Source organism: Falco peregrinus, chromosome 12 (assembly GCF_023634155.1).
Source record: "Falco peregrinus isolate bFalPer1 chromosome 12, bFalPer1.pri, whole genome shotgun sequence".
Classification (NCBI taxonomy): domain Eukaryota; kingdom Metazoa; phylum Chordata; class Aves; order Falconiformes; family Falconidae; genus Falco; species Falco peregrinus.
The window spans coordinates 2422540-2447478 of NC_073732.1; the positions used below are offsets into that span (position 1 = coordinate 2422540).

Here is a 24939-nt window from a genome sequence, read left to right on the forward strand (position 1 = left end):
GACAACAACCTCCCCGGCCCCCAGGCAGAGAACCCAGGACTCTCACACTCCCGCCTGAAAAGCGCTCGGAACACCCACAAAAAGGCCCCCTGCCCATGCCAAGCTCCCCAACCCCCCCGGCTCTGCCAGCCGGTGCCTCCTGCAGCCCTTCCCAACGCTGCTGGAGAGTCCTTCAGCCTACAGGTGCTACCGCTCCCCCGGGACCACCAGCCAAGCCGCCGGGGTGGCAGCACAGGCAGGACAGGGGCCAGCAGTAAAATTAGAAAGTGTCTCCCTGCCAGCCCCTGCTCCGAGCTGCAGGGACCAGCTGAGCCCAGTTGCTAACCCGCACTGTAACCCTTCTTCTCCCCCGTTTTGTAGGCTGGGAGGGTTTCTAGAAAGCTGGGGATTTGCACAGCTTTCCTTTTTGATTAGCAGTCTCCAGCCACCCCCAAGAGCCAGGCTTGCAAGCTGATGGAGGCAGAGGGAGGCTGATATTTTTTGTTGTTGTTTTTTTGGCTCCTTTGGGACAATCTGGCTTGCACCCTGCAGATCCCTTCCCTACTGTCCCTTTGCACGCCAGGCAGCCCTGCAAGGACCGATCCTCCCCACAGCAAATGGCTACTGGTGCCCCGTTTCCAGCCCTGTTCTCCCCGTGCAGCTACTGCCCTCCTGCAGCGGTTATTGTTATTATTGACGCTCCTAAGCATCCTTTCCGTTTCTGTGGGGGGAGAGGACCAAACAAGAAAGCCTTTTAAGGATTTCTGCCAGCACTGGGAAGCGAATCCCCCCCAGCAAACAGTGCTGCTGGGGGATTTGAGTGTGGACAAGTGCTTAAAGCCGAAAAGGGCAGAGAGAGGGGAGGGGGAGCCGGGGGCACGCTCTGAAACCAGACCCCCCCCTCCGGCCAAAACGCAGCTCCTTCCTCTGCTTTAGGAAATGGATCCCTCCTGCGATTTCCTTTCAAAGGTGACTTGTAACCTCTTCATTAGGGTCGGCTTTGGCAGAGCGCTCTGGTGCAGCTGGCAGGGCCAGCCCCAGCTCGGGGGAGCGCGCTCGCCTTTCCAAGGGCGGAAAATAAACACGGCAGCTCGCAGCGGCAGCAGCTCCGCGGGAGAACCGGTGCCCTGGCCATGCTCTGATGGGTACCATGGACTTTAAGACAGATCCCAGTGCAGTAACGATCAATTTGCTGCTTATTGTCCACCCTGAGGAGGCAGCCAGCAAGCAGAAAGGGCAGAGAGAGAGGCAGACGGAAGGCAGCCGAGGCGCAGGTAACGTCCCGCCTGCCATCGGTGCGAGGGAGGGGAGGGCTGCAGGTGCAGCACCGGCTGCCTGGTAGATGGTGGAGCGAGGCAGCAGCTTTGGAGCAGGGTCTGGGCTTCCCTCCCACCTTCTTTCTCCTCTTTTCCTTTGCAGACATGCTGCAAAACCCCAGACCTGGAACTTTTTTTTGTAGAAACCCAGCATGCATTTGCGGGTCCTCCTGGTGCAGGAGAGCCCTCGCTCGTGCAACGGTGCATGCTGCATGTTGCTTGGTGCCTGGCTCTGGTGCGTGCGACCCAGGGGACAGGAGGAGGTGACAGATGCACAGATACTAATCTGAGGACTATGTTTGCACCTTGCTCTGTCCCGCGGTGGCCCCAAGATGCCTCCACGGGCTCTCTTGGCTGTGCGAGGGGAGCAGGGCGAGAACTCAGCAGTTTCACCCCAGACCAGCACCTACTACAACAGACTACAGGGGCAAAACTGTTTTGTTTGAAGCGTGTCTAAGCTTTGTCTCCAAGGATGACTACCCTGAGCCATTTATAGCTACAGTTTGGGACAGTCTCCCTCGCCCAGCTCCTATGCTTCAGGGGATTTTCCAAAAAGCTAAGGCTGTGCTCTGCAACTGTAAGGGGACCCTCCCTGCAGAAGTAAAAGGAGAAAATGTAGTATTCCTGCCCTAAAACCTTGAGGAAAAGCCAAATTTTTCAGACAACCAGTTCCAGGCTAACCAGGATAGGCAAAGCTGACGCAGAAGTTGTGTTCATGCCTCACCTAGCACAGCACCCAGCACTACCCAGCTAGAAGCAAGCCCTAGCAAAGCCATTTAGACCTGGACTATTGCACTTTCCTCCTCCTGGTATTTCATACTCCAGCAACAGGGGCTGCAACAAACGCTGCAGCTGAGGCAGGGAAGGTGGATCCCGATGACACCTGTGTTTAGCTGGAATGACAGGTTACATGAAAGGTTTTGGAGTGCTTGGCCTCCAGGCAGTGCCAGAACCTCGCTCCAGGAGGACAGCCTGCCAATCTCACGTTTCTGTTTTATAGGTTTGCAGGATGATGGAAATGGAAACAGCAGATCACAGCCGTCTCAGGGGAGAGACCTTAACGGTATGTCATCTTCTCACTGTACCAATAAACTAACCACAGCACACAAACCCCATTTGCATTTAGCATTTAGCACCCAGCTGTGCCCCTCGAGCATGCTTGAAAAAACCCAGCGCTTTGGGGGGCTTCAATGGGGCCTGGAGCCATGTCCCCTCCCAGTTCTGCTCTGCCCCGTGGCCAGTGCCCGTCGGTGGCACTGCAGAGCCCAGGCGCAGCCACCTGCAGGGGATTCTCCTGCAAGCTGCCGTCGAGCTTGGCCAGATTTCAGGTGCACAGAGCTCTTACGTTTCACAGCCAGCTGATGGCAGGGTGTGATACAGTGCCCCAAATCGTTCAAGTTGCAGATAGAGCTTCCAGAGAGTTCCCCAGCACTCACACAGCTTAAGCAGAGTCTGGGGGGTGCAAGAAACCTCTGGGGTTTCAGCCCATCTGCCCACCAGTCCGTCCTTCATCTCCCCGCTCAGGGACTGCTGAGTGCGAGGCAGGTGCGATCGCGACCCGGGAACCGTGCGGCTGCTAGGCTTGAACGGTCCCCTGCCCGTTCCTCACCCCTCTGCCCTGAAACAGTTCGGAAGGAACACCTGAAGAGGTTACCCCTGGTTGCATGCAGCCAGGTGAAGGTGAATCAGAGCGTCCGATTTACTTTCCTGGTAGTCTAAGCCCAATGTGGTGCCTAGCAGAGAAAAGCGGGGGGCAAAGGTAAAGCAAGACAACAGGTAATTCTCCCGGTATCAGAGGGGATTCTAGTTCTAGCAAACAGGAGCTTTGCTCCCACAGGCCAAGCAACAGCAGCACACAAAAGCCACGGCTGTGCCCAGCGCGATGCTCGGCAGAGCCCTGATCAAAGCCCCTCTGGAACCAGTGGTGGCTGGATGGCAATCACAGACCGTCAGCAAGCAATATTTCACGGCACGATACAACTTTGGGTTTGGGGTTTTTTTTATAAATCTGATGGTCTCAGACACCAGATAACAAAAGCCTCCACTCTGGGAAGCAGATAAATATGCAACACACTCTTTCGCTCCTCTGTCATGCTCAAGAGGGTCTGCAACCGGGGCTGCAGAGCACAAGTCAGAACCTCCATTACAAGCAAGAGGACAGTGTTGATCATTCAGAACCCTGAACTAATGGCAGGAGTATTTAGTATGCACATAGGAAACCTTCCCTCGCAGCCCTGCCTTAGGCACAATTTAAATCCCCATGAGGTTTACGAAGGAATTCAGATGCCAGAGGAACAGGCAGAGCCTTTGCTCCTCTAGCACCGCAGGGGTTAATAAATTCCCCTTTAATCAGCCGTGTGAGCATCTTGATGAAGCCTCTGACACCACCGAGCAGCTGGTGCTGCCACAATATTTACAAACTGTATTGCATAAGGCTTGCCCCAGCCCCACCGCGGCACACCGGCTGCGGCCCCGTGCCACGCCGCCATCCCATCATTCATGGGCCTGATCCTTGTCACAGCCACGAGGTGCAAATGGTATCTGGCCTTCGGGACGAGCCGTGAAAACCAGGTTCCTTGCGCTGGTCTCTGGTGCCTGGCAGGACGGTGATCCCATGACACTTTGAAAAAGAGTGAGGGATCGCCCTGGCCAAGGTCCACCCCGCCTCCGGCAAGGCTGGAGCATCCAAAGCCGCGCGGGAGCTCGGGCTCAGCATCGCCTGGCATTTGCTGGCTGCCCTGGCTAACTGTCAGCACAGCCCGGGGGGCAGATTTATGCCGCCTGCAACCACGTGGTCCCCGGGCACGCCAGGTGCTCCCCACACCTCCCTCTGCCCCCCGGACCCCGGGGCCAGCCGGCACCGCCGAGAGGGTCGGGGGCTCCCAGAGCACAGGGAGGAGAGGCGAAGATGAGGATGAGATCCTGACAACCACACCAACGCTTCCACTCAGGGACCGCATCACCTCCGAGCCCCCCAGGCTGCCCTTCCCTCCCACCCACCCCTCCAAACACGCACCCACTGGGCCAAGCACCCTAACCCCACCCTGAGCAGCAGCACCCACTCCAACCCTTCCCAAGGCTGGAGCATCCCTCTGGAGCAGTTCCAGGTGCCCCAAAGCAACTGGGCTTCAAAGCTGGAGAAGCGGGTCGGGCTTCTTGCGTTGTTACTTACTCCGCTGCTGAGCAAAGGCACCGATTTCACCCGCCTCCGTGCCGGGTGCGTCCGCTCTCTTCGAGGCGCTGAGATGTTTTCCTTTGTGCATCCAGGCCGGCGAGTCTCCTGGGAGCCCCGCAAGCAGGCGCAGCCCGTGACTCCCCACGCTAACGAAGGTGAGTGGCGACCCAAGGGATTCCAGTTCTTCAGAGCAGGGCTCCAGCCAGTCCCCGCTCCAGTTTTGCTGCAATAAAATAACCTCAGAACACCCCAAAAGAGCACAAAAAGCCCACCCCAACAATTTTGTGATCATGATCATAAAGAATTAAAAATCCCAGGGAAGCCTGGAGAATCCTTGGGTCTTTCAGTGTGGATGCAAGGAGGTGGCTCCTGGAGCACCTGGGCCCTCACCCCACCCCACCCCCACCCCCCACCCCCCCCCCGACCACCAGGCACGGCATAGGTGTAACCAGACAGCACGGGGAGCGCGTCCTCCTGCCAACGTCAGTACTTCCAGTGCTGCTGGAAGGGGGCAGGAGCTGCAAGAAATAATGTTGGTGAAAGTTTTGCTTAAAAGAGCTGGGTGCAGAAGTCCCTTCGCAGGGTAGATCCTTGCAAGGAGCCACCCCTGCACGGGAGCAGGGTGCTGGGCCAGCTGCACCCAAAGCGCTCACAGGCCAAGGACTTCTCTGGCCACAGAGAACAAGGAGAAGGGCAAGTGTTCCTTCATGAAGGATAGCTTGATTAGGAATGGTAAAAAAAAAAAAAAAAAAAAAAAATCATAAAACCATCAGTAACCATTTCACATCATTAGTTTTTAAAGCAGTGGATGTAGCACTTTGAAAAAATTCTGTGGAATTACACTTTTTCATGAGTTAAGTGCTTTTTAAACTTACTGGAAGAAGGCATTCCTCACCGTTGAATTTGTTTCTTGAAAACAAAGAGTTTTAATCTATGGTGAAAAACTGAGAAGGTGGAAGTTGGCAAGAAAACCCGCAAAACCCCAAAGCTAGAAATAATGTTGAGAAATAAAAAAAGGACTCATGAAAATATAAAAGTCTTAAGGAAAACATACCATTTGCACAAAGTTGTCCCTTTGAGAAACAACTTCATTTTACCTTCAAATGAACCGACAAAATACACCAGCCAGCTATAATCTTGACACTGCTGATATCTGCAGTCATCCCAGAACTGGAGCAAGTCTAGGATTTAAAAGGGGATTTTTTTATAGTTCTTGCAGGTTTTCTTGCCTTCTGCTTTTGGGGTTTAAAGGCCATTGAATCTTTCTGCCTAATCACAGGAGATACTTAACTTTTTCTGAAGTTAAATGCTGCGGAAAAACTTACCCATTGATGAAAGTGCAGATTCGTACCTAATTAGCTGCCTTTCAAGGAAAACCCCAAATGTCACGAGACTCTTGATAAAATTGTAGGAGGTAACAAACGGGACTGGATGGCAGCGCTGAGGTGCATTAACATCTTGACCTTTGGTCTCCAAAGTAACCTCTTGTCTGATCCGAAACGGGGAGCCTACGAGCGTGCTGAGGTCCTCCAGGGAACCTCGCTGATGGCAAAACCTCCTGAAATACTCACCCCAAAAAAATGCAGACTCTTTCAAAAAGTTCAGGTAATTCTTATAAGACGCTCCCTAACTTTTCTCTTTGTACTTCCCTCTATGAAACTTTAAACACAAGACCTCCAGCTGTCCGTGTGAGGTTGTTCTGGAGCATCACTGCACACCTGGACCGCAGCTGCTCTGCCAGGATGCTGCCTCTTACAAGCAACAGCCTCTGCCAAAAATCTCAGTATCACAAGTCAAACCATTTTCATAGCTCTGAGCATTTTTCTGCTTGGTTCCAAGAAAAATCAATGAAAGAAATTGATTCTCTGCTTACCGTATCTCCATCAAGAGCTATTTAATATGGTGATAAACCTTTTTTTTAAGCTGCCGCATAATCCTCGCTGAGGACCTCTGTTTTTTTTATGATCCACTTTATCACCTGTCAGGCTATAACGGGCTGCCTCTTATTTTTTGAGAATTACAAATTATACCAGAGGTCACCACAGGCTTTCTGACCATACAGTTTATCTTCAGGGTGCATTGTTTTGCCTGGAAAACCGAGCGCTTTTGTCCCTTCACAATCGCCAGAGCTGTTGCTTCTTTTGCTAAAACTAAGAGTGGGCTTCAGCGATGCCCTGGCAGGCAATCCTGCCCTTCCCCTCCACGTCCTGGTTAGTTTTCCCTTTCTTAGGGTTTTTATCATCATCTCTTGCAGACACCCAAGTGACGGTGGAGATTCACCCCAGGGACACCACCCCACAACTCGTGAGGAAACTCTCCTTTGGAAAAGGTACAGCCCGGCTTCACAGCCCGCCAGAGCGGGTCCAGGCGGGAGGGCAAAGGGGCCGCATCCTTCCCGCTGTGGAAGTAGGGAGGGCAAGAAGCCTGGGGGGTTGAGGAGACACTGTGCCCCTCGAGCAGGGCCGGGGTCACGGTGACGGCACTAACCATGCCGGGGTTGTTGCAGGTCCCCGGAGGCTGCCCAGCCTGAGAGGTCAGGACAACAAAGGTGAGGTTCTGCTCTACCACGGCACGTGTCTCCCAGCCAGCCCTTGCCCTGGAGGTTGCTCCCAGGAGGAGACAGGCTCCCTTCTCCCCACGGGGGCTCAAGGAGCAGAATCCTTCTGCTTCTGGGGCAGAGGGTGTCTCCCCTTCCTCCTGCTCCGGCCCTAGGATAAAGCAGGTGGTGACGTTCTGGGGGCCACAGTGTCCCTCAGAAGTCCTCCAGCTGCCGCACAGCTCTCTGCAGGGTTATCATCTAACAGCTCTGGAGCTCAGCTCTCCCTTCTTCCATGCCTGGGGGGTTTGGCCGAGTGGTGGGCAGGGGTTTGATGTCCCCAGCCCTTAGGCTAGAACAGGAGATGTCTGACTGCTGGGGAATGTGGCTTCTGCAGAGCCACAGGGTGGCAGGGAGGGGATGCAGAGCGAACGGCGGCCCAGGCGGCTTGCTGCATCCCTCTGCCCTCGGTGCAGGCAGCTTGCTGCATCCCTCTGCCCTCGGCACTCATGCTCTGCAGGGTGTTGACATCCATGTCCGAACGCGAGGGAATGGGCAAAGACAAGCCTCAATTCCAGCTTTTTCCACCCAGTCCTGCTCCCCAGGCTCACTTATTTCTGTTTGTCTTTTTTTCTTCTGCCAACACCCGCTCTCCTCATGCTCCCTTCTCCACTTTGCCAGGCTTCCAGAGGACCGAAGCCCCACGGCCGCCAGGAGGAAAAGACCTGCACGGTAACTGTCAGCTGTCCCCTGGCCCCACGCTAGTGGCACCGCAGGGCAGCCCCAGCGACGAAGCCCATCAGCCCCAGCCACAGGGCTTGCCCTGCTGCAAGCCTAGACGGAAGCACACAGACAAGGGATTGAATTGCTGTTAGCACCAGCTTCCCAACCCCGTGTTCATCAGGGTGGCAGATGGGGGTGGCTTTGGGAACGTCACACAAGCCCCAGACCTCCCCCAGGCCCACAGCCGAGGAAGGGCACTCTGCAAACAGGCTCGACGCGTGCTTCCTAACGGCACAGGGCGACCTGAGCTACCACGGACCCCCCAGCTGCGGGAGCCTGTGCAGCTATAACCTGACAAAGACAAAAAGTGACAACCAATTTTAAAAACCCAGCCCATTCCCAAAAGGCAAAAAGTAATTTTCAGAGCTGTAGAGAGTGGGAACCTTTAAAGGCATGAATCTGCTTTATCTCTCTTCAGGTCAGCGTAATAGCCCTTTTCAGGGAAAACAGAGATAAACAAACAAGCCGTTAAAGAAACAGATGCTGTGTGCCTACACACTGATTTTGGCAGGCAGGCGCCTGCCCGACTCAGGGATGCACCTGCATCCCGCCCAGCAGCCTGCACCGCCACCGGGATGTAGGATGCAGGATGCCCCATGGCCCCTCCCCGGGCTGGAGGTTTCCAAGAAAAGCAAGGCTCGCATTAACCGAACGCCTTTGCAGTCAGGAATAGACCTTCTGGCCACCTCCTTCAGTGGGCTGAAGCTGGCAGCAAAGGGGCCAGAGCCCCATTTTGGGGAGAGGGAGCAGGTGATGCATATGGATTTCAGAAGCACTGCTGGCTTCTCCACCAGGATAGGATGCTCTCAGAGCCTCCCACGCATCCCGCTCCCACTGGCATGCGCTGAGCAGGCAGCAGAGGGGTGTCCTGCTTGCTTACCAGGGGTCACAAATAAAGCAGTATGCAACCAGCCAAAGCCTCTGTGCCCCCGCGCACAGCCCAAGGCAATTCACATCTCCTTGTCACCTCTCCGGAGGCAAACAGCAGCTCTGTGGCACCATTCATTCACCTCTCCCAGCACCCGGGAGTCACACAACAGCATTTTCACTTCGTGATCTCTTTTAAATCCTTTTTTCCCAGCAAAATAACAATCCTACAGAGATAGCTAGAAGAATCTCTTTAGTCCTCAGTGGCTTTGACAGCACATGACAAGGGGAGAGATTGCCGTAGAGCTCAATTCTCCTCTCACCAGCCCAGAAGAAAAGGCAGAGCTGAGCAGGCAGCGGTCCAGGGGAGACATCCATCCAACACATCTCTGTTCCGAGCTATAGCTGCATCACTCAGGTGGCTCACTGATGAGAGAGAACGGTGTCAGTTCATTTGAAGACTGTTAAAAAATAAGTTATCGGATTAATTAGGGCAAGTTATTAACACTTTGTTCACACAGAGTAGAGCCGGGAGCAGAGAGCCTGCAAAGTGCAGGCAGGGGGGCAGGCACACCGGTTTCAGTCTGGCCGCTCCCCGTGTTACGTTCCTCGTGTGTTTGCGTTCAGGCAGAATCGCGGCCCTTTACCACACAAAACAGTCATCGCTTTCAGCAAAACTACTGGAGAAACCCCGCTCTTTTCTGGTTGTTTTTTTTTTTTTTTTTTAAAGTCATGTTTTTGCCAGGGCTTCCATAGCACGGATTTTCCCCGGGACTTCTGCATTGTATCTCATGCACCTCCACACAGCGTCCCGGGATTTTCTATGCTGTTATACGGTGCCAGAGATGCAGGGGCACCTCCCACTCCAGTGTTGCCCAAATTACCCCAGACTAGACAGGATGGCTCCTGCTTCCTGTGCAGCTGGCAGGGACCTTCTGCGAGTGCCCTCGTGTCCTCTGCTCCCTAAGCACCCGCTGATGGATGCCTCTGCGGGCTGGCCAGGGGCTCTGCAGCATCCCCTCATTCAAGCCAGGAAAAATATCCCCTCCCTTCCCCAGACAATGACAACTCATTTCTTCCCAGCATATCCATGGGACAAATCCTCTTTGAAATCCATGCCAGTAGATCTGCAGCAATTTGAGAAGCTGGATGCCTACGCATTAAAAGTAAGTCTTGCTTTTGCCTCTGTCCTCCTCCCAGCTCCCCTGCAGGGATGTTCCTTGAAACCCAGCTACCAGCCCTAACGCCAGCTTAGCCTCAGCCATCGGGGCAAGCGCCTCAGAACCTCCCAAACAACTGAAAAACCATTTCCCTGCAAAGAGCAGCAGCACAGATCCCAATCTAGGAGGGAAACCATTGAAACCTGGAACTACAGCTTTGTAGTTCTGTTTTTAACAGAGCTTGTGTTAAAGCAGTCTCCTGGCAGGTGGGGTCTCACTGGCTTCAGAAGAACAAGGCAGCAGGGAGGCATGGAGACCTACCACAGCAATTTCTTCACCACGGTCTTGCAATGCTTTCTCTTCACAAACAGGTGAACGTCAAGAACAGCGTAGAGGAACTCGTTAAAGCCCTGCTCAAACAAGCCCGGACTGATCTGGAAAAAGTCCGAGCCATATGGATGTGGATATGCCATCACATAGGTAGGCTGAGACCTGCAGTGGAGAAGATAAGGCTGCATATGACAATTTGCACGCTACGCGGCCATTGCAGCTTCCCGCACACCGGGTGGGTTAGTTTCACGCGGCGAGCGGGAGGAAGGCGTACCGGGGATGTTTATCCAGGAGCATGTTCGGAGGTTCCCACAGTCCCTCTCCGGGCACTGCCAGGCCTGACAAGGTTTGTGTGGAAAGGATTTTTTCCCACGTGATGAATCTGTAACTCCTACCTGACTTACTCAAAGGTGTAACCATACAAGCACCTATCACCTAAGCATGAAGCCAGGCTGCCAAGCACCAGGGGCTTGGTTGTCACCTTCAAAGGCATCCGACCCCAGCAGAGGTTTCATCTCCACCACCGTCCCAAACCCCTGTGCCACCCTTCCCAGCACACTCTGCTTGCTGGTGCCTTCGCTCCAGGATGGTCTCAGCGTAGCGTAGGTACCACCAGGAACCATCCAGCTGCCTTGCCCAGTTCGGTGTCATCACAGCTGCTTCTGCAGCTCCTCCTTGGGCAGCAGACCACCCCTTGCACGCCTGGACAGCCGGGCGCTGAGCGGGAGGTGCCCTGCGGCCCCTGGCAGTCTCTGGGCAGTTTCGTCGCCAGCTTTGCCCCTGTGTTTTGTGGACACGTCCCGCGCTCCAGTTTCCAGCTGGTCCCTAAGTGCGTTCCCACCAGCCACGCCAGCGCAGCAGAGAGGCCAGCTTTCACAGCGCGGGCTGCCACCTGCGCCATCGCCGCCCCTGCCCGCGCGTGCCACCCTTCCGACTTGCACAAGAGCTGCAATGACGCAGCTGCCCCTGCCCTTTCCTACCCAACCCCAACCCAAGCAACACCAGAGTTTCAGAAATAACCGAGAGATGTGAAGAGGACGAGGAAGGAGGAGGAGGCAGCATTTGTAGCCTCTCCAGTCCAGCACATCAGAGGGAGCAAAAGGTGCCTTGCTCCTTTGTGGGGGTAAAATGGGTGCAGAACTTGATGGCGTTTTGAATAGCATATGCAGAAATGTTTCTTTCCCATTAACTCCTGGGGCAGAGGGAGAGAACTACAGCTATTCTTTCCCTCGCCTCTTACACATCCTGATGGGTGCAGTTTGCTGGCTGGACGGGCCAGCTGACGGAGAGCAGAAGAGCAGTTTTGGAAGGGCAAGCCTAATCTCACGCCTACTGAGATCAGCAGAGCTTTGCCAGCAGCTGCATGGTTAGCATAGTTAGGTCAATCCCAAGCAACTTTAATCTTGCCCTTAAATATGCAGACTGCTGATTTCACAGCATTTCCTGAAACTGAGCATTTGACTCATCCCAGTGCCGAGCTCCCAGCGGCTGCTGATCATTCGGTCTTTATGCTGTTAACTCCCCTCTGCCTGCCACGGCCCGGGCCAGGTCCTGCCCGGGACAGCCAGTCTGGTTGGAGTCGCTCCGTTTACCTTACACACATTCACGGGCTGTCGCTGATCACGGCATACATGCCAGGGATCAACTCACACGATTTTTCACGTCCTCTTGGCCCCTGTTCTCCTTTCTTCCTGCAGAGACTGACCCCTGTTTACATGCATGGGAAATAAACACAGTGCTGGGAATTTAAATCGGCTCACAAAAACGCAAGGTGTCTCTCCTGGAGGAGCACTGATGTATAAACTCCCTCTCTGGATCTGAAGTGAGAGCGCTGCTCCCTGGGCGTCCCTTCCCACCCAGTCCAGCTCCCTGCCTGTGATAGACTGCTCCTCCATGCAGCAGTAGCACCAGAAGGAATTATTTTAGCTATCATTTCTAGCATAAAGCCACATGCAGCCAGCTGGCTCCCCGTACCCCTCGGAGTGCCCTGCCGCTTTGCTGGTGGCCCAGCAGCCCAGGTGGAGAACGCCAGCCCTTCCCCCCGCCCCACGAGCCAGCCCCCCGGCAGCCGAGCCCCCTCTGTAAAAGCCAAGCGGTTGCAGCACAGATACAGCGTGGTGCCAGTGGTTTTTTCCTCTTCCACAGCATTAAAGGATGAATGAGCTGATGCAGCATTCCTCAGAGCTTTGTCAGAAAAATATGTTTGTATTTTAAGAAAGAGGTTATGGACATGGCCAGGGTTGGTCAGTATTGAACTGACCTTCCCAGACCAGTTCCTCAAGCTCCGTCTGAAGGAACCCTGCTGCGCCTCTTTTCTGCATTCATTCAAACAAATTAAGATTTCCTACGCTTCCAGGTATTAATGACTCACTAGCAACAAATCATTTCGGGTACTTCCCAACAAGATACTTTCCAGGTATTTTTAATGCAAATTGCCTGTAAAGAGTGCAAAAAGCTCCATGGTTTCCTTTGACACTAACACAAGCCCAACTCCTTCGCATGCAGAGCTCTGTTCTTTACGGGGACTGTAGGTCCCCCCAGTCCCCCCAGTTAAGGACTCTTTCAGTCCTGGGACTGTAGGTCCCCCCACATGAGGGAGCCCCTGGGGAGGCCTCCTTTCTCTAACAAAAAGCAGTTTTCCTCCCCTTCAGATTCAACTGCTGAACCTCAGCCCAGGCTCAGAACAAGCGGTGGCGAGCGACAGACCTTGTCCCTCTGCCCCCAGCCCCGTGACATCCTCGTGCAGCAGGTGCCACGGCTGCCGCTTGTTTCTCTTTGCTCGCGCTCACGGAGATGAAAAGCAATGCAATCGCTGCTCCTGCTGCCCATCGATCCCACTGCCTCAGGCTTTTGGATGAACTTATGTCTGTGTTCCTTCCCGCAGAATACGACGTAGTGGGCTACCATAACAAAAGCCAGCTGTCGAGCAAACCCATAGATGTGCTTCAGATGGGGAAGAGCATTTGTGAGGGATACGCTGGGCTCTTTGAACAAATGTGCAGGTAAATTAAGTTCAGAAACATCCAGTGCCAGGGAGCGTTAACATTCATTGTCATCTCTGTGCCTGTTCTGTCTGCCTTTGCATTGACTGATGTGACTTTAAGCAGGACGTGGAACTTTAGCTTTCAGACCATGCTGTGGAAAAACAGCAAGTCCTAGAAAGGTCAATTTTGCTTCCTACTCCACTCCCTCCACCCAGCCCCCCTCCCCAGCATAATTTACTTTGTGCCATCTGCTGAGCTTCGCATTGCATTAACATAATGGCAGATGAAAACACAGAGCTAATTTGTTTAGAAGAAGCCAGGTTTTTCCTTTGAGTATCTGTATGTGAAGGTTAAAAGCATGGCAAGACTTAAACAAGAAGGGCTGTCGTCTCCAACATGCTCCCGTGGAAGAGGTAGGCACAGCCCCAGAAGGAGCTTTCCCAGAACCTTCTGGAGATGCCCTCTGCCCCCACCACCGAGGCACCGCAGGGACACAGCCCCACACTCCCCACACCGTTTTCTGCGGTCAGTCTCAAGGTGCATCACCGCGGAGGCCAATACTGCAATCCCCGTTCAATAGCTACGTCGGCATCTAATGACTAAAACCCGTTCTCCTGCCTACAAAAACTTGTTGACTTCACTGGGGATGAGTTGCATGAAGGAGCGGGATTTCCCCCCCAGAGCAGGACTTCACGGTCACAAAGCCACGCTGCAGAAGAGGCAGCCCCCCCCGGCAGGGAGCGCAGGTGCCTCGCAGACGAATGCAGCGCAAATCCCTGCTCCCTCATGCTTCCCCACCCCAGTAAAGAAAGGAGGTGCCTGTTGCCCAAGGCGACCCCCAAGCACCACAGCAAGGAGCAGCATCTGGCCTCTCCCAGCTGGATGCAATAGTTTGGCTTAGAGAGGTGGTGAAGGCAGGACGGTACCTGGCAAGTTTGGGACCAGCCTTACGTAGAAGTGTTGTCCAGGAGGAGGAAACTCGACCTGATGACGCAGACACAAAATTGGAAGGGGATTCCTAGCGGCAGAAAGCGACGATGATGTACTTTCCTAAGAGCGTGGGCTTGCGAGGTGGCTCTCTCAGGGAGCACCTTCTCAGCAGAGCAGCTTCCCTTTACAAGATAGCTTGTGAAAATTAAAGACCAGTTATTAATTGGCTTTCCACACCACGGAAAAAAGATCTGGGAAGGTTTTCACCATGAAACAAACAAAATCTACAGGGAAAAGGACAGATTTAAAAAAAAAAATAATCCTGTGCCAGATGCTAAAGTGGTGAATGCTTCCAACCAATGACATATCCCACCATATCAGATCCTGCTTCCTAAAGAGTAAAATAAAGAAACAGGATGATGAAGTATGAATTTATAACTGCATCTTATGGAACAGTTATTAGCAGCTAGAAGTAGGGGAAATTTGCAACTGTTCATTAAAAAGCATATGTTTAGTTCATTAAAAACATTAATATTTCCAACGATATCTTTCACTATTTAAAGGCTCTGTTCATCTACTCTTAATTCCTCAGTTCCGGGTTGAATACTCATTTTGTCATTCGGGAAACCTCCCAGTCATCCAGCCTATCACTTTTGTCAAATATTAGCTAAATGTTTATCTCTTTTCTTGAGAAATATAACCAAAGACACCAATCCTTTCCAACAAGGGGATCTCTGCATCCCTTCTTCTTGTGCACCATTCAAGTATTGTGCTGAGTCTAAGCGTAAAGGCAAGAGACAAAGAGCAGTCTTATACAAAGATTTTTTCAGAGCCAAGTTTTGGGTGAAAAAAAGGTCCTTTAAGGTGCCTTTTTTTACCTGGCTCTCATAGAAGCAACTTCCACAAACAACCCAATTTGCCAGTCCCCAGGAGTCTCCCCAAGGGCCCTGCTGAAGTCAGCAGCTGACACTGATTGAGTCCTACTTGTCCCCGTGCCAGCGGCGAGAAGAGTTCCTGTTGCAGACACAACACTGTCACCTCCGACCACAGCTCTGGCAGCCAGACTTCTTCCCGTTAGCAGACTCCTGTCACAGAGGAAAGGTGGGCACGGAGAGTGGGAAGCCGGCCACAAAACATCAGTTTCTAAACATCAGATGTAACAGCAATGAATGTAAACACAGGCTCCCGACCAATATTTTAGCAGCATTTATCACGAATTGGCTTCTCAGCTGACAACCAAACTGGAGGAGGCAGCGTGGCCGAGTGAATCAGAGGGGAAATTCATGAATTCAGTTTAGGGCAAAACCTAGCAGCCTGGACTCAGGGAGAAACTCGCCTACCAGAATTAACAATGAAGGCAAAACAACTATTTGCACTTCAGAGTTTCAGCACCGTCTTTACGAGCAAAGCTGACCCCACTCCCTACAGTGGACCTGACCACTTGGCTGCTCCTTATTTATAATTAGTCTGCAAATAATCCAGGTTTCACATCCTCTTGCTTTTCCTGTTTTCTATAGTCAGTAGCTTTCCTTCTTTTCAGGCACAGGAGAGTACACCTACCTACCACAAGTACAAACCATTCTGTCTCCCTCTGGAGAAGCCAGATTTGTTTCTTCATTAGATGAAATCATCAAAGTCAACCTGAAATCAAAGGGAAGAAGGTGCCACTGAATTCCAGTGACACCTGTAGCAAGATCCAGATTAGTTCCTACTCTTTCTGAAGCAGAAAAGCAATGCAGCCTTTAACCTCCTTGCTGCACCAAGCAGATCACAGAATCACAGAATGGTTTGGGTTGGAACAGACCTTAAACATCACCTAGTCCCACCCCCCTGCCACGGGCAGGGACACCTTCCCCTGCACCAGGCTGCTCCCAGCCCCGTCCGGCCTGGCCCTGGGCGCTGCCAGGGATGGGGCACCCACAGCTGCTCTGGTGACATTTCTTCCTAATGTCCCGTCTAAATCTCCCATCTTCCAGTTTCAAACCATCCCCCTTGTCCTGTTGCTACCAGCCCTTGTAAAAAGCCCCTCTCCAGCTTTCCTGTCAGACCCTTTAGGCACTGGCAGGCTGCTGTAAAGTCTCTTCTCCAGTCTGAACAGCCCCAGCTCCCAGCCTGTCTCCACAGCAGAGGGGTTCCAGCCCTCTGACCATCTCTGGGGCATCCTCTGGACTTGCTCCAACAGGTCCATGGCCTCCTTATGCTGGGGGGCCCAGAGCTGAACGTGGCACTCCAGATGTTGCCAACTGTTTCTTAATTCAGCTCTTCTAGTCCACCTTGTATTTAGGTCATCTTCTACCATCACATTGCCCCTTCAAGCATTTCTGGAGATCTTTTCAATCTTCTCTCTGTCTGGTTAATTTATCTATATAAAGTCATTTACACAAGAACAGACGCCGTAAGTCTTTTCACCAGTGCAGGACTGCTCTTTTACAGGAGGTCTCAGCCTGGGTTTTTGTTTGTCCGTTATTAGAGAACACATCCCAGCACAAGCTCTTCTTGCTGCTTTGCTAATGTCCACCGTAAGTGAGAGCACAGAGAGGACGAAGGGCAGAACTTGTCCCTTAATGTTCTCTCTGAATATCCCAGCTAAAAAGAATGTCTAAAGAAGCCTAGAAGGATTAGACGTCAATCCCCATGAAATTAGTGGGAATTTGGTACTTAGCTCCTGTTAGGCCCCTTTGAAGCTCCTAGGATCAAATCTTCCTTAAAGTTCCCGGGCCAGCTCCTAGTCTCAGTTACCCCATGTAAATCCAAGCTCTCACCAGTCTTGTCAGTGGAGTTGCTCCAGATTTACTGCCCAGCTCCACGTTAGAATTTGGCTCACAGGCGACTGCGGGCTGGCAAAGACTTTACAGACCACCTGCAACGCCAGGTTCCTCGGCGGCATTCCTGCCAGGCTTGCCGGTCCGTTCTGAATACCTCGCGTGACAGGCGGTGCCTCGCGTGGCCGCGCAACAGCCCAGGCTAAGCGAGAGCTGGCCGGCACGCTCCCTCCTCTGCGCTGGCCACCCCGAGCGGGGATGGGCCGCTGCCGCGTTTCTCCTCTCCATGGAACCTTCCCTTCTCTCTGCAGGCTGCCCAGCGGGAGCTCCCAGTGGCTCTCCATCGGCCCTTTGCAGCTGTGGACCTATTTTTGATAGTCTTTCTTAAAGAATTTATGCAAGAATCTAAGAATTTAAAGAAAGAGTATCAAACAACAAAGTAACACAAAGACATCCAGGTTTGAGTTTAGCGAGCCTGCATGAGAAGCTGAAGTGCCCACCTTCCCTTTAAACCCGCGACACCTCCGTGAAAAAAGCAGCCCTCCCTGTAAGCATTACTGCACTGCCAATTACAGCCCGTATCTGTTTATCAGACCTCGACTTCTTAACAGCCATGCTAATTATCTTCCCCATAAATATCACTTTTCTTCTGAGTTCAGCCCACATTATGCAGACAATCTTGCTCTTGAAGCATGCACAGTTTATTACTGAAGCTAGCTGTTCCATTTAACGTACTTTTCAATGGAGAAGAAAAATGTCAATACCATCCTACGCAAAAGACAATCCTCTAAGTGAAGCAATTTTAAATTAATGCTGAAATAAGATGCCAAAGTTAGAATCCATTGCTATCAACAGCGGAGAGCTTCTTAACACAGCGCTTATTTAAATCTTATTTACACATCAACCCAGGTATTCTTTTTTAAAAAAAAAATAAATAAAAAATAGATGATTTAATCATTTGTACCCTGGGCAAGCACAAGCTCACTCTTTAAGGAAACTAAATCAGCATACACTATCCCGTGAGGTCTACGATATCTCAGCTGGTGTCAAACACCAGGCCTACCGGCACAGAGAGAACACAAGCATGAACAGACGCACTTTTAATTTATAATTACACGGGCTAATTGTGGACAGCATCAAAGGGATTCCACTGAGTAACAAGACAGAAAGCAATTAAGCACACTTCATCTTTGTCAACCTCCTCTAACAGCGCTGAATTAAAGGTGCATCAGAAAGAGGAAATATGCAAAAACAGGAAGAGCAAAGCCCCTTCCTCCAGTGGGACACTCTCTCCAAGTCCCCAGGCAAAGGCTACAAGAAAAATCGGCCCCTGCCCAACACCCCGGGCGTCATTCCCTTGGGTTACTCTCGCATGCCCACCCCCCACGAAGCCATTCGCTAGCACAGCGCAGTCTCTACACGATGTCAGTGGTCAGAGGGGAGGACTCGCCTGTCTCCAGCCGCGCCAGCAGGCTGGTACAGGACGGCAGCCCGAGGAAAGCTGCACAAAGTGCAAAGATCCTCCTATTAAAAAAATACACCACCCCAGCTAACAGCAAAGGTGTTACAAGAATTGGAAAGTGCAATAACCTGGGCATTTAGCACAAGAGCCTGCCCCCAGGGTCAGAGGTTGGGAATCTTCAGAGAGAAGCACGCTTACACGCTTCGGACATTTAAACGCCCACCCTGGGACTCAGCTGCAAGGAGGCACCTGAGGAGCTGACGGAGCTGGTCCACAGGATTGAAGTCTGCCAGACTTCGTTCCTCCTTCTGTCCTTCCACAAAAGTACGCCGAGAGGTTTAAAACAGAAGTGTCCTGCTGCATCTTACTGTTTCCTTTTAGTATTGCAGGAATCCAGTGCATGAAGCTCTCGGGATACTCTAAGGGGTACGGGTACAAGATGGGGCAGACCTTTACGGGGGACTCCGACCATGCCTGGAACGCAGTCTACCTTGATGGAAGGTGGCACTTACTCGATAGCACCTGGGGAAGTGGTTCTGTCGATGATTCTTTCACCAAGTTCACCTTCAGGTAAAGAACCATCCTCTACGTTAATACACAAACCTACCCCAAAGGCAGAAGGAAAGCTGATGGGTTTGGCACAACCACCAGTGACAAACTTTAGATCCCACCGCAAGACCCAGAGCCCTGAGCTGCCTAGACAAGGGGTGGAGCAGGTGCCTGTAGAAAGGCAGCGGCCCTGAGCAGCAAGCTGCGAAACTGCTAAAAGCAAACTTTGCTTATCACATCTTCAGTTCGTGCAATGCTACGTGGCACCTGATCCAGGGCTTTCAGCTGCCTGAGCCAGGGTGCCTCCACACTTTCCAACAACAAGCAGTGCCTCCCTCTTTCTTCAGGAGCCCGTGGTTGCAGGGAGTAGTGCAAATACCCTGGGTTTATCCAAAAGCTCAGCATTTGCCCTGGAAATGGAAGACCAATGCCTCAGGCTCCTTCTCTGCCTGGAGAATTTCAAACCCGCCGGTCTCGGTTTTTCAGCGGCCCAAAACACTCCAACTTCCTCCTGCTGAAACCACCGCCACTGTGCAGGGGAAGCATTAGTTATTTATAATTACTCATCTTCCTTTCATCTCTTCCTTCTCCTTCCAGGTACAATGAGTTTTATTTTCTGACTCACCCCGCTCTGTTCATTAACAATCACTTCCCAGATAACAGTAACTGGCAGCTTCTTAAACCAACACTGACGCTGAAAGATTTTGAGAGTAACATGCTGCACAACAGCAACTTCTACATGTTGGGCCTGCTGACGGCACAGCCGGAGACAGCTGTCATCCAGACAGGTAACACCCTGCCGGGGGGAAGCTGCAGAGCATCTTTGCTTATGCAGCCCCCCACCCAGCACACACTGTTGTGCGTGTAGTGAATGACATTGCCAGCTTGGTTCTGGCAAGCAGAACGCACTCAAAGCTCTTGGGGCAGAGGAAGGTCTTTTTTATCCCCTTTTTTCTTTTTTTTTTCCTCTTTTTTTTTTTTTTTCAAGCCATGAAAAATTGTAGCAGCCCTGGGTCTAAAACAAAGCTTCAGTCAGCAGCTGAAGATGAGTTACTCTATCAGCCAGCATCACTGCTGCAAAATCAGAAGTATTTCTATTATATATTAGCAATTCTGGCTTGGAAATGAGACTAAAACCTTTTACAACACTCTGAAAGTTTGAATTACTGAACAATGCATAAACAGGCACTTCTTTATGCAATACTGAGCACGCCGAGTAAGCCCAGCAGCTCTTTCAACATAAAACTATTCAGGTAACCCCACGGAACTCCAGGGCCCATTTAAGATCACCTTCCTCAGATTTTAAGAGCTGCAGGAATTTAACTAGGCAGCTAATTTATGAATGCTAAGAACACAGACTTAAAAGGCAACAACATTTTAGGACTTAACGCTGTCTTCAAGCTGTTTGGGAACAGGCTCATAGGGAGGTAGATTATCTCATATCTGCATACTGGAGGGTTCCCGCACTTCCCTCTGAAGCTTCTTGGAACAGCTACTGGACTAGCAATCAGGTCTAATCACACCCAATTAAGCTCTTCTCGAGCACACGGGCTGACAGTACTTTCAATGATAGCTCACACAGGCTTTCATATTCTATAGGACCACAGCTCCATTTCAGTGTATATCAAAACAGGACAAATGCACATCTCCAAAACAAAGGCCACTCTTCATGCGCCCTTTTTGGGGGCCGCTGAGCTACGCAGACAGCTGGCAAGCTATGACCTGTCAATTACAGCTCTTTATTTTACTGTTAGAGAAGCAGCAATTTATTGGGACAGATTAGTCTTCCCAGAACAGGGTGTACATGCAAAAAATCTACTGAAACTCCTATGCATTTTCTTTTCCTTTGTATTTCACAGTAAATGGAAAAGCCTCTGTATCAGTGGATTGCCGTTCTGCCACGTTATTTACGTTTAAGCTGAAGGGAACAGACGAACACGGTTTAATGACTCTGAAAAAACATGGAATGAAGCTGGATATCTACCCACAGAAGACAGGGAGTCATAAGCTGCAGATCTTTGCCAAGCCCTCCAAAGCCTCAGAAGACGTCTACAGCTGTGTGTTAGAATACGTCGTAGAGTGCAAGTCTGTGGACAAAGCCATGCGCTTCCCAAAGGACCTGCACCAGCCTGTTGGGCCAAGCTGGTTCACGGAGCGGCAAGGGTTCCTGAGGCCGTCACACCCCGACCCCATCATTCCCACCAACGACGGGCGGTGTTCTGTCACCTTCACCCTGGGCAAAGACATAAGCGTCTTGGCCTCGCTGCACTCCGACAGCAGCAGCCTGACAGAGGATATGGGGAGGCGGCACATCATGCAGATCCGTCGTGGGAACCAAATTGAGTTGAAGATCCACCTTCCCCACGCAGGGAACTTTGTTCTGAAAATCTATGCCAAGAAGAAGTCAGACCCTGGCAATTATGACTACATCTTCAACTACCTCATCACTTGCCTGAACACCGAAGTGAAGTGGCCAGCTTTCCCTCAGAGTTACAGCAAGTGGGTGGAAGACTACGAAATACTGGAGCCACTCTCTGGCTTGCTGCCGGCAAATCGCAACGTTCAGTTTAAGCTCAAAATGCACGGGATAGCGAAGGTGCTAGTTCAAGCGGAGAACGCTTACCCTCTCACCCAGAGCAGAGGCTACTGGGAGGGAACCTGCAACACCTCAGGATGCAGAGAGGTGTTCGTGATGGTGCACGAGAACGCTAACCACAGCTTTTACTCACACGTCCTGAAATACGAAGTCGAGACCCAGTAACACCCCTTCCTTGTTCGATCACTCACCGGCATGAACCGACCTTTCCAATGTGCCCTAAACCCGTACAGCTTTAGGAGATCGCTCATTCTCTTGATCAAATCTGTTCTTTCAATGAATGCAGGACAACACTTGCAGGCTTTTGCAAGACCATGGGCTCAAAGAAGTTCAAAGAAGCAGAAAATCCTGTTAAGAAGGGAGCAGCAGTGGAAGAAATTCAGTAAAACCCTCACCTATGTTCCAGTAATACCGTCCAGACAAACATTTTGAAGAAAACAACTGACTGTCTGGCCATAGGTCATTCTGTGCCAGCAGCGACTGCTGGCTTCCGAGATACGGACCATAAGAAAAGTCTTACAATGGCTACTCCAAGAAGAATCCACCTAGTTACAGGGCAGGATGAAGAAAGCACACCACCCTGGCTTTGAGCAGCAATACTGGACATGAGGAACTTCAGAATATTTAAACCAAGTTTCTGTATATCTTTAGTCAAGTTGCAAAATATGTCCCAGGAAAGAGAAGTGTTAGGAAGAAGATACAGCGTCAAGTTTTCTCGTGCACTTCGTTGTCTTACAAATTTAAGTGATACTGCGAAATTACTTTTTACACTGGCTCTTAAATACAATAAACAAAATCATTTTTACCTTTTTATATTAGAGTATTTGAATTGTAAACACTTACTCTGCAATATTAACACTGTAACCGTATCTCAAGCATATAGGTGTTTCCATAACTAAAAGTACACTGAAGTGGAGAATAAAGTTCTCAAAAATCACCCCTTACTCCAACCTGTCTATGCAAGACTGCAACTAAAAAACTTGAGGGGTTATGTGGACTAGCAGGCTGAGTGACATTATTATCATGTGAAAAACTATCTGGTGCTGTACTCTTGGAAAACCCCTCCACGCACAAGGCAGAGGTGGTCTTCTAGCGAATCTCACCACAAATACACATCATGAGATCAAGCAACATTTTCATAAACAATTCGGATGTCCGCAAGTGTTAGCATGACCCGACAGATATTATGTTTGAGCTTGGATTTACAATAAACCTGTTATGTTTTTGCATTCTACTTCATTGACCAAACGATATGAATTCCTCTTCGCAAAGCTGTGGTACCTTCCACACAAAACACGCGGGTTACTCCTGCACTCCCCTCCTCCTCAGCGGCCGGGGGGCAGAAGTTATGCAGAGTACCAGGGGCTGCCATCGGCAGCAGGCTGCCGCCTCTATCCCTCCTGCGTTACTCCCCCTACCCCAGCAGCCAGGTCTGAGCCCCCATTTTAAGCCAGTTGAGCAAGTGCACGGGGCACCTGGAGCCGTTGGAGGCGGCGGAGCTCTCACCGAGGACGCAGGCCATGGCAGACGGGAGTCGCAGGTACGAACACAACATGTAAGCTAACAAAGCTTGCTCTAGCATGCCGGGAGTGCAGCGATGCTTTGGGGTCTTTTTGTACTTGAAGACAAGGAGGCTCCATACGTGACATAAAAGCGGGTTTTACGCCCTCCCCCGAACAGCTAAGTGGCTTTGCCCTCAAAAACCGGCGGCAGCAGCAGCTCCTCCCTGCAGGAACACTAACAAGCCTTGTAGCCCAGCAGGCATCCGCTCCCTGGGCAGCGACACACACTGAACAGCACAGATGCAGGAAAGACTTGGGGATTTTTTGATTGCCTAGGACCTTGAAGGCCTAAGCAAGCCTCGTCTGTAAGCACAGACAGCCCTAGTTTATCTTGGTGCCTAACAGAAGAACACTGTTTTCTTGGATCCCATTTTTCAGATCAAGGAGGACACATTTCAGCAGGTTTCCTTTTACAGGTCAAGCTGATCCAGTCAAATATGTCACTTCTAACAATGGGAGGATAAGGAGGCATCCCAGAGAGCTTAGGAACTAAAGAACAGTATTTTTTCCACATAACAGGGTCAAGGATACCATACTACATACACCCTTCATGGCACCAAACCCTTGATGTCCACTTAGAGGTATACAACTGGGCACAGCTGGTGGGCAGCCACGGTCAAGCCTCCCCACGGCACGGCTGCGGTCCCGGCGCCTCCTCTCAAAGACTCCCATCCACAAGGTCTCCCTCTAACCCCACATGCCCTATTCCTGTCTCAAGTTCTCCCAAGGGAGTAGAGAGAACATTTTATACACTACCGTCCCCTGCCTAGCAAGATCTCAGGGGGGCGTTCCCTCCTACCCCTACACAACCCTGCAAAACCCAAGCACCTGCAATGACACACATGCATACGGGCACGGACAGGCTCACTCAACCCCTCCAACGAGGTGACCCAAAGCACTGTCACACCCGCAGAAGAACATCTCTAGCACACTAAAGACAAAGCCTGCAACAGCTTCCCACGTCCGACACGCTAGGCTGGTACGAACAGAACTACCACAAATACATTTTCCACGCTGTTGTTTCAAACAGAAACCAAACACTGGCTCAGCCCTGTAAATGTGTCAGAAGTTCTACAGCACTACCGAAGGCATGAGTTCAAAGACACAAAAACCTTCTCCAGCTTCATTAATTATAGAGCTTCCAGGGTCAGGTGATTATTCCAAGGGATGTCTGACACTGCAAAGGCAGAGCAGAATGCCTGAGAAACCCTGCAGCCCCAGATAAAAGCACCTCAGAAGTCTGTACTTGCTGTGACATCTCCCTCCGGGATAATCCAGTCTTTTTCTCCTCCCCTTCATAAAAAATGCACATTCTTCAGCAGAGCCAAGACTCTAACACCAGGAGAACATCTCTGGAACAGACTTCTCTGTTACCTGGGGACTACCAGCTCTCCCATTTCAGTCAGAGTTCTCGCCTGGCAGGCCCCAGCACTGGGCAGTTTTTGTAATCCCTGCACCACCAAGAGATGCAATTACTTAGCACTATGAATTCAGACCACTCAGTTTTGCAAACATGTTGTTTCTCAGTGAAGGTAAATTAAGTATGTGCAGAACAAGTTTTTATCTCTGGCAAGTTTATCTCTGCATTTCCATCTGCTTACGAGCTAGCTTCCTCACCTGCAGACAAACCCTGCTTGCATACCATCAGGTGCTCCGCTGTTTCCATGCTGGCTGTGAGAAAGGCACATTTAAAAATGAGCAGGGCAGTGAGAGCAGGAAACCGTTCAATTCCTCACGCTGCCTTGCTCAGCCTTAGTCCTCCTCTCCTGTTGTCTATGCACAGCAACCCCACAAACAGCAGGCACGCGTGTATCTGCAAAGAGAGAAGGTGGGAAAGGCAGAGCACGTACACCAGCACAGAGAAGTCATTCAGCAGTTCCCCCGTTGCAAATTTTACTCTTTAGATCGAATTTTTACAGTCTATTCCCTGAAAGAAGCTGCTTATTGC

At 51.3% G+C, this 24939-nt stretch overlaps 1 protein-coding gene across 1 annotated transcript; it reads left to right on the forward strand.

Annotated features, from left to right (window-relative positions):
* Positions 1-1120: 1120 nt before the first annotated feature.
* Positions 1121-22242, forward strand: KY (kyphoscoliosis peptidase). Its single transcript, XM_005241112.2, has 12 exons — positions 1121-1253; positions 2296-2358; positions 4563-4625; positions 6725-6799; positions 6977-7018; positions 7688-7738; positions 9740-9822; positions 10188-10296; positions 13031-13148; positions 18666-18854; positions 19431-19621; positions 20693-22242. The coding sequence occupies exons 1-12, from the start codon at positions 1121-1123 to the stop codon at positions 21592-21594; spliced, it is 2019 nt and encodes a 672-aa protein (XP_005241169.1). The 3' UTR covers positions 21595-22242.
* The last annotated feature ends 2697 nt before the right edge of the window (positions 22243-24939 follow it).